The 10,345-nt window shown below is 34.5% G+C and overlaps 1 protein-coding gene across 1 annotated transcript; it reads right to left on the reverse strand.

Annotated features, from left to right (window-relative positions):
- Window positions 1-8,973: 8,973 nt before the first annotated feature.
- LOC131642999 (chitinase 2-like) lies at window positions 8,974-10,100 on the reverse strand. Its single transcript, XM_058913145.1, has one exon. It carries the CDS (start codon window positions 10,074-10,076, stop codon window positions 9,201-9,203), a length of 876 nt encoding a protein of 291 aa, XP_058769128.1. The 5' UTR covers window positions 10,077-10,100; the 3' UTR covers window positions 8,974-9,200.
- Between the last annotated feature and the right edge of the window lie 245 nt (window positions 10,101-10,345).

A 10,345-nucleotide genomic window follows, 5' to 3' on the forward strand; every position in this document is an offset into this window, starting at 1 on the left:
CTACGACTAAACGTCATCGAGCATTTAGCCCCCACTGATGACCTCTTGCCACTAGGGCAAATACACCTTTTTACCGAGCATTAAGCCCCCACTGGTAATAATTGCCAATACAGGCCACCTGCTAATAGCATTCCGCCATTAACGTAATGAAATGTTATGCTGTGCAAATATATGACTCTATTACACGACAACAACATCATCAACAATATAACACGATCACATACCCACGTTACACCGTTTATATTCTATCCAAAAGGATACATCACCAATTAATAACATCGTTATCAATCACATCACACCATAATTACCACACAGGCATTAATAAGCACACAGCACACATTCACCGTCAAAACATACTAGCCACATCGGCATAAATGATCGCATAATTGCATCACATCAAATTAATATTGGACATTGGCCCACAACTCCATCAATACATCATTCTCATAACAACAATTACTTGCCATAAGGCCACACAACATGTTAACAACAAACAACCAAACATCGTCACATATCAAGAATGAACATTCATTAATACATAACACATATGAACATGATCTCATGTTATCGATAATTAATCACATACCTCATACCAATACGATAACATTCACACAACACATCATCATGATTTATCATGTACTAGTTCACAAAACCATTTATGAAAATCAACCAACCACTACTACATCCTACATCATTAACAATTGCAACCAAGCACTATGATTATTTACCAAACATATCGCGCATATAAACAATTATGTGTTTTCATCAACAACACCTCATAACCAATTCATAACAAGCTAACCAAGCCTATTCTATCATATAAAACATCCAACTAGCTTCCTAACACTTCGAACGGCGTACGAAACGGAGCTACGGATCAAAAGTTACAAGGTTTCAAAGTTCGGATAATTGAACATACTACACAATTCATCACTTGATCCTAATAAAAATAATGGAATACTTCATCCTATGAATCATTTAATTAGATAATAATATAGTTCATTGCGTTAGCTTTCCAACGCTTCGAACGGCGACAAAATCGGAGTTACGGTTCAGGAGTTACGAAGTTTTGGAAAAACAGAAAATGCTGTTGGCCGCTCAGCGGGCTCAGCGGGCCGCTAAGCGGAAATTCCAGAAACGGACCAACGAAAACTCCGCTCAGCGGGCCTGAGGCCGCTTAGCGGACCTGAGAAAAACCAGAAAAAACCCAGCACGAACAGAACTGTCTCAAGCCCCTTATACCCACCAAAACCACTCCAAAACATCATTATAACACCAATACAACACATACATACCATATAAACAACATAACATCAAGCTTTTCATGGTTGATTCATTAATATTTCTCAAAACCTAACTTTTTCTCCAACTTCAATCAAGCCATAGAAATGGAAAACAAACATGATCAATCACCATAACACAACAAGGATATCATTTAATCATCATACAATCATTCTCAAACAAAGTTAAATCAAACAAAGACCACACAAGAAAATTGTGGAAATTGGAACAAGAAGAACAAGAACAAGAACAAGACTATAAGAATCATACATCCAAGATAAATTAGATTCACCCCCTTACCTTGCTATAGCAACGATCGGAACTCGAATCGGTCGAGAATCCACCAATCTACACTTTTTCCTCTTTTCCTCTTCTTCTTTCTCTCTTCCTTTCTTTCTCTTCTTTTTCTCTTCTTTTCTTTCCTTTCTTTTTTCTTTCTATCTTTTTCCTTATAAAGAAAATATCTTCCTCGCGGAAATGACCAAAATGCCCCTACGCTCAAATATCGTTCAAACGCCCCAAAACGCGGAATATTACCTTACTAATATTTCTAGTACCAAAAATATGAAAACTTTCAATTAAATATTAGTCCGCCATCTCGAACTAATACCGACTGAAACAACTCCAATAACGGTACAATTCCAATAAACGTCACAAACGTCCAAATCAAGTGTATACTTATTTTCCGGGCGTTACAACTAACACTGCCCGTGTGAAAAAACACGGGCACCCGTGTGAAAAAACATTGCCCGTGTTTTTGGGCCTGATGCAGAATTCCAAGCCACGTGAATCAGAAAATCGACACGGGCACCCGTGTAAATTAACACGGCCCGTGTAAATGGATGCGGACATAAACTTCACTTTTTGATCTATTGTACTCTGTCTTGTATTAAGGGTACTTTGGACTTTTTGCTGACACTGAGACTGATACTGAAGCTACTTAAACGCATTTTATGTAAGGAGAAGGGGACTTTTGACAGATTGGAGAAAGGAATACAATAGAAGATTGGAGAAAGCAAGGGTTTGGGAGAGAAGAAGATCTTCATGAACGGAAGCAATTGAAGATTCAATCTCCTCCAATATCTTGTAATGTCTTTATTCGTTATTGTGTTTTCTTTGAATACTATGAGTAGCTAAACCCCCCAATGCTAGGGGGTGGCTCTGATTTTACTTTGTAATGACTCTGAGTTTGTAATTGCAATAACTATCATGTTTTCTCGTTGTTAATTTATTCTCTTGATGTTTTTAATGCTTTTCCTTTCGGACAAATTGGAATTGATGTATGATTATCGTTTAGGTTAGACCACCATTGATAATGCTTTCATGAGAATATGCTATAATAGATATTACTTAGGACTAGGAATACCTTATAGCAATCAGATATTCTTGATAACTTAATTGCTTGATTTCATTGTGAACTTCTAAGGACTTAGGGTTTAGGATGAAGGATCAAAGGTTTTTTCACTAAGGACTTAGGATCAAACAACCTTAAGAACCGATAATTGATTATTGAAAATTAGTTATTGCAATAGAAATTCCAGAGTTGTTACAGAGTCAATCATCCACTATCCATAGCATGTTACTCATATTTGTTACAGAGTCAAATTCATTTACTTCTTATTCTACTTTTCGCTAAGTGATAATCACCAAACAAAACCCAATTGAAGTTTTTGTTTAATTGAACCTTGAATTGAACTCATTATTCCTACGCAATCCCTGAGATCGATATTCGGGGAATTTTCCCTATTATTACAAGAGGAAAAATAGTACACTTGCTATTTTACCGATCACAAGCAATTAAAAACAATTACCCTTAAATTTAAAATTTCTGTTCTTTTAAACTTTAATGGGAAAGGGCTATCCATACCATAAGGAGGGAAGGTAGTCCTTTCATTGGATTTAAAAGGGTCATCGAAATTATCGTTCGCCACAAGACTGTCCCTTCCATAAAGAAGGCAAGTATTCTCAGGGAAGGATATAATAGTCATTTTAGGCAACAAGCGAGGATACCTTAGCAATTGGGACAATCATCATTTACAAGGCAACTTCGAGGGACAAAATTGACGATGATAATGAACTGAGGGCAACATTTGTTTTGCTTAGGTATCCTCGGAATCGAGGGACTTAACTATTTCAGAACCATAATTAAAAGGCAACAGGCAATAAGGCAACAAGGCAACAAGAGAGGTTACCCTAAAGGTGTTTGTGTGGCATAATCAAGTGATTCAGTTCGGATATTTTATCTTGTAATTAGTGAGCTATGTTAATTTTAGCAAGGCTTGCACTCCCTAGGATTACTAACCACGGGATTAAAAATAAAGGCAGAATTAAAAAGTTCCTACGCTAATACAATAAACACCTGTTGGCAGAAAAATAAAGGCAGAAAATAAAATCCCAAATCCATTACAATAAACACCTGCAGAAGAATAGAAGCAAAATAATAGAAAACCTAAGCTATTGCAAGGCTTTGGGGCAGATACAAAATTAGGCAAATGATAAAAATATAATAAAGGCAAACCCCAAAAGTGGAACAAGTTAACCAGGTTAATAGAATAAATAATGGCAAAGCAAAAAGGCAAATGAAAATAAAAGAAAAATAATAAAGGGAAGTTAAAATTAAAAGGTTTTTGAAAACAATAGGGCGAACCCTAATTTTTAGGGAATGAGGTTTTATGAAAAACGATACTAAGTTAATGGACGACACCTACCTAAGACACCTATGGCTACTAGGGTTTTTAAATTAATCGAGGCTAACAAACCCTAAAAATTAATTATTGGTTTTTAACCTAATTAATTTCAAAATCGACTAATCCCGATTAAATTAAAAGTTAACCCTAATTACCCAATGAATCTAATAATCATAATTAACTAACCTAATTATCCTAATTATCTAACCTAATTATTAGATTATTTAATTAAATTAATCCTAATTAAATTACTAAATTAATTAACAAACTAAGTGGAATCCTAAATTCTAATTGTTTAGTTTTAACTAATAATATGTTAGTGGTTAATTAATTAAATGGTTAATTGAATTAATTAAATTAATTAAATAAACAAAATAAAAACAAAACCAAAAAAAAACAAAAAAAAAAAACAAAAGAGTAAAACGCAAAAAAAAAATAAAGGAAAAGGATTGGACTCTGATCCTCCAGTCCTTGTTTAAATGCAGATCCAGCGGTAAGGATTGGAAGCTGTATGGTGGACGCGCACACAGCACGGGTATTGAATCCTTGGGTAAGCCAGTCCAAACAAAATGATAAAATAAACTTGTGGGAACTGGGGATCGATCCAGTCCCTGTACGCACAAGAATTCTCGCTCCTCTCCTTCACCATTAGGCCATGTATCATTCGCTGTCAAGAGGCTACCTGATACAAATAATATATAAAATATAATTCGAAAATTAAAAAAAAAAACTGAACGCGCGCCTTGTGTCTTCGTCTTCCTCCTTGGATTTTCAGAAACACAGGATCCTTTGGCAACGGTTTTTAGGTGTGGCCGTAGGTCTCCAACCTCCAAACCTGCAAATACTCATCAATAGACACAAGAGGACAACCCAGATCAACCATATGTGAGTCCCCGAACCCAATGGTAACCTTAATTTTGATCAATTGTCCCTCTAACCTAATATCCCCAAATTGGAGCTCAAAACCCTAGTCATGGCATATCTTTGAAACAACAATTAAACAACAATTAATTCATCTAGAATCATTGGTAACATCATTCTAAGCACAGATACATGATCGAAATTCATTTATGATGCATGAAAGATGGTAATCGACATTAAAAAATTTCAAGCAAACCGTGAGGTAATGAGGGAGATTCTGAATGCCTGGAACGTTGATGATGATTGGAAAAGCTTCACGAGTGATCCAGGAGCGTTGTTTGATCTCCAAAACCTCTTAAATTGCCCTGCAACTTGGAAACCGATATGAACTTTCTCTTGGATTTTTTGAGCTTTGCACGAATTGCTTAGGGTTGCAATCCTTATCCCTGCGTCTGAATTACTTTAGGTATATATAGAGTGTGAATTAGGTCGATAATCTTGATCAAAATCCACTGATTTAGATGATTGAGCCTTTTATTGAAATAAGGATATTTTTTATTGAAATCTTCCTATTTTGGTCTCAATTTAGCTCATCTCTTCCCAATAAATCCTTACGCGAATCTGGACCTAGAATATGTCATTTAGGTGATTTGCAATTGATTAAAAATCAACAACAAATCAAATCTTCTCATGTTCCTTCAATTATTTGATTTTAAATTGCACTTTAAATGAATAAAAATTCACTAAAAATAAAATAAAAATCAAATAGTCATGAGATTAAACTTGGACACTCTTGACAACCTTAGAAGCAAGTTTGGGTCATAAAAGAAAAGGCCCATTTGCAAAAAAATCCAATTTGACCATCATTTTCTCCATGTCTTTCTCGAAATATTTGTCAACTTTAAAAGGTTATATCTCCCTCAATTTTTAAGATATGGAGGAGTTATAGGATTTTTTGGAAAGCCCAATATGTCTTCTACAAGCCACTTTGGAATCTTTTCTCCATTTGGAGATTTTATCTTGATGATATGGACTTTGACAAAAAAACTGCTTTTGGTTGACTTTCAAAGAGGACCTATAATGTTTTGGCTCATATCTCCCAAATGAAGCGTTTTTGGACTTGGCATGTGAGCGGCAAAGTTGTAGGGAACTTAATTTCCTTCAAGATAGGCTTTGATTGGGAAATTTCTGTTGTTCCATGTGAAAGTTATGATAAATCATGATCAACCCTTGATCAAATGATGAATGTTACTTCAAAATATTGATGTTGACAAAAATTCAAGGATTTTGACTGTATTTTGACCACGGGTGACTTTTTAGGTCAAATCCGTCGAATCTTGACCATTTGAGCTGTTTTGTAAATCAAGGCTTGAAATATAGTGGGCAAATTTTTGGGTATGACAACTCGTGATATGGTTTATTAGGATCGGAAGGGAGAAGTAAGGGAAAATAAAAATTATATTAAATTAAATTATCAGAGGTGAATATACCGATTTACAGTGGTCGGACTTCGGGAATTTAGTAAACTGTTGACGCTAGTCGCATTTTTAAAACACCTTTCAGTAGAAATCATTTGTTTAAAAACCTTCCTCTCACACTCTCGTGCTTATTGATTTGGATCTTATTATTAAACCTAAGTGAGCGCTCTCGCTATATCAATTAAAGTCTAAAAATAATTTTTGAAAACAAATGAAGTCTAATAACCCTTAAAGCGCTCTCGCTGTATTAAAGGTTAATGTTCAATTCCTACTGTCTAGTTAAAACCTCAAACTCTCGTTTTTATTGATTTTAACCTCTATCTGTTTTTTACTCTCGTAACAAAACAGTTAATAATTAATATTAGAAATTCGAAACCAAAAAAAAAATACATTCATTATGAATATGCCAACAGTATTACTAAACCCCCTAGGTAATGTGACCTTACATACCGGTATAATAAATTTAGCCGGACATAATATTAAACATTAAACCAGAACAAAAACAACAGATAAACAACAATCCTGACATATTTAAAAAATAAAAAATAAGCAATAATTATAACTGAAAATAAAAACCTGGAATTAAATATGAAATTGAAATTGGGAATCTTCTAGTACTAAAAGCACTCCTCCACAGATTGGTAGGCTTTGCTTTGATCCGGAACACAAATCGATTGTAGAAAACAAATTGAATACTAAAAACTAAAAAAAAAGTCTGAAGCTGGAAAAAAACTAGGGTGCAATAGCTTTCCAGTGTAGAAGACTATTGCTAAATGGTTAGGAAAATTTGAACGGAACTAAAAGTAAAAATGCTATCAATTTTTGGACGGCGAAGGAGAGCCTTTACTGATAAACTGCTTAGTATTTATAATGCTTGAATTCAGCTAGGTTGAGAGAATATAGGAGGAGATTTTGCTGCTTCCGTTTCCAGAACTGAGTCTAAAGAGGAAGTTTAGGAGGCTAGAAAATAGGAGGCAGGAGTGCGTCAGAGTGTGTGACAAACGTCACACACTTTTAAGGAGGGGTGGCGAGCGGCAGGGGAGGATTGACAGGCGTCACTCTCCTTGCTGGGCCAAGCGCTCCTTTTGGGCCTTGGTCTGGCTCTTTGCACTATGGGTCATGCTTCTTCATTTCTTCCATTTATTTCATTCTTTCACCCCTTTTCTATTCTTCTACACTTTTTATATTTTCTTCATCATTTTACCTCCTTTTTTGATCATTTTCTTGTGCAAGCCTAGAAATGTTAAATACCTGAAATAAAATAAAAATATCAGCGTAATACCAACATAAATAAAATAGAGAAATAATCTATGTAAATTAAGTCAAATATACGATACATTTCCGTGTTACCAATAGGTATGTAAAGGTCTTGAAACAATATAACAAGTCCACCCAAATATGTGAAGGTCTTGAAACAATATAACAAGTCCACCCAAATACCGAGCTAACAAACGAGCAGTTGTCGGTCCTTTTTAAATATACCAATACAGAATCTCTTAAACATAAGATCTTGTAAAAGACGAAGTTAATTTAAGAGAACCTTGCGGTTGAGACTCTACTTATCTGATTGGATCCCCTCCGATCATGTCTCTAGAGAAGACTGAAGATGATCTTGATTCGAGGAACTTTGAAGAATCTCCAGGAATAAAATTTGAAGCTGCTACGATCTTAACGTATCAAAGTGGCCGAGGCTTGAATTGGAGAAATATGATCGAAACAAGAAATTTCTAATTGAATCAGAAGAGATTTGGTGGTGGATATTCGCAGGAATCAGGAATTCATTCCCAAAGACAATGCCATTATTCAGTTTGGGAACCAAAATTGTCAATGATAATTGTTAATATGGTGGTACATGCTGCTTTGATGTGGTTGTATGAAATGAACCTATAAAATTAGCACTTCAAAGTTCAAATCACTCAGTAAAAAGGGGTAGAGTGAATTATAAAGATAATCATACCTATTTACTGTTCACACGGGGAGTTATATTCGATGGGAGAATATTTGGTCTATGCAATATTGAACCCACGGCGAGACTAAAACAACTCTCTTTTAACATTTTCTCAAGCACTCGCTCTTTTGTGGTGTAAATCCCACGTGGCTCTTACCTTAGAAACTAATGATGAAGCCCACAAAGATATAATTTCCATGAAGTTGAAATACTCTTATGTTTTAAATAATACATGTGTATATACTTTCAATAAAAAAAAAATCATCAAAAATAGATTTTTAAATAGATTAAAGCAGCAAATGCCAAATCATAATTAGACAACCTATAATCTTAGACATGCCCCCAACTAAGTAAAAATCTCAAAATCAAAAAGCAAGATGCCATATCTACAAGTTCACAAGTCACAATTAGATAAGAAAGCGACTCTAATGAACAAGAGCACACCTTAAGAAATACCATAAGTGGAGGGAAGGACATGCGGCTAAACCATGTTCTGTAGTAGATTCCACTTAAATTCATGTCAAAAATGAAAACGACAACAAAAACATGATAATTTATTCCGAGAAAACAAAAACCTTTTTTTCCTTAACAAACAATAAAACTTAGATTTTTGAATCCAAAGCTCTAAACTTGTATATTTCAATTCTTAAACTCACTTAATAGTTCTACTTTTATTAAAACATAAAATAAAATATGCAAAGAAAAACAAGTGCTCCTTATTATTAAACCATATTACAAGCACATATATTAATGCATGAGAAGTCCTTCTCCACACTTACAACATAATAAGAAAACACACATGAAATAAGTGCATAATGAAGCAGCACTCTTAGGTCTTATTTAACACATATATAAACGACTAAAGCATATAGAGCTTGGAAACTAGGAACTAGCTCTATATAGCCTATGATACTAGAACCATAATATGAATGATTACTTATTGCCTCATATGGTGAGGGCGTCTTGCAAGGTATACTCTAGGGCATAAGGTTCGTTCTCACCCTCAGAGGGATTAGCAGAGTCATTAGCGTTCCAGAGAAAAACTCCGGGGAGTTTTGAGGATTGTAAGAGTTTTACGCAGCCATCAATGAAATTATGTTGTGTAATCTTAACATTCTTAGTGTCAATTGGGTCGGTGCTAATTCCGGGAAGGACTTTATCAGGACCGTAGTCTTTTATTAAATTGTTATATATCTCTATAAAGGCCTCAGCTGAAGATACAAGTTTTTCTTGATCGTAGAATTGATAATCAACCCAATTGATATTGTCTTTGTTAGCATAATACAAAGTGCGGTAGTAGGGTTCATTTTTCTCAGATAGAGCAATGGATACCACGTTAATATTTAGGCCAAGATCATTCTTGAGTTGTGTTATAACTCGGCTTATGCACTTAACGAATAGGTCATTATTAGTTTTGATAGTTTCATAATTGATGTCAATGCCATCAATCATGTTACCGCTATCATTCTTGTATTTTCCGATAAGCTCTTTGAGTGATTTTACAGCCTTCCTATCCCAAGAATATTCCTCAACAGGATCAAATGGAGTTTTAACATCACGACCTCCGATGCTTATTACCACCTTAACATTTGGATTGTTTTCCTTCAAAATTTTCACTTTCTCTGGACCGAAGTAATCCACATCCCAAGTTTCTTTGAAAATTCCTATGCCTTTTCCATTTTTGTCATACTCCTCACTAGCAAAGCCCAAAATGAAGTGGAATTCAAAGTTTTTGGTGTTGATGATTTCAGTTGGAAAACCAGTTAAACTTGTTGAAGATTGGTTCACACCAATGTATTCCCGAAAGATAAGTTTAGACATTTTCACAATTTGAGATTATTGGCTTTTGTGTGTTTGATTGGTAAGTTAATCACCAACTCTTGTATACCTTTTATAAGACTATGGATCCAATATATTACGATACAATTACTTATTCTGTATTATGTTTTAGAAATACGTCAATAATTAAATTAATATTCAATGACTAATTATAATTGAGTAAAAAAAAGGACTCATTATAATACAATTAGAAAGTCAATGGTGTAATATTTAATCACTAATTATAATAGATTAAAAAAAGACTAATTATA

The sequence above is a fragment of the Vicia villosa genome, unplaced genomic scaffold, assembly GCF_029867415.1.
Source record: "Vicia villosa cultivar HV-30 ecotype Madison, WI unplaced genomic scaffold, Vvil1.0 ctg.006437F_1_1, whole genome shotgun sequence".
Classification (NCBI taxonomy): domain Eukaryota; kingdom Viridiplantae; phylum Streptophyta; class Magnoliopsida; order Fabales; family Fabaceae; genus Vicia; species Vicia villosa.

Excerpts from the sequence above, each read along its gene's own strand:
- LOC131642999 (XM_058913145.1), bottom strand. The coding sequence starts at position 10,076 with ATGTCTAAACTTATCTTTCGGGAATACATTGGTGTGAACCAATCTTCA.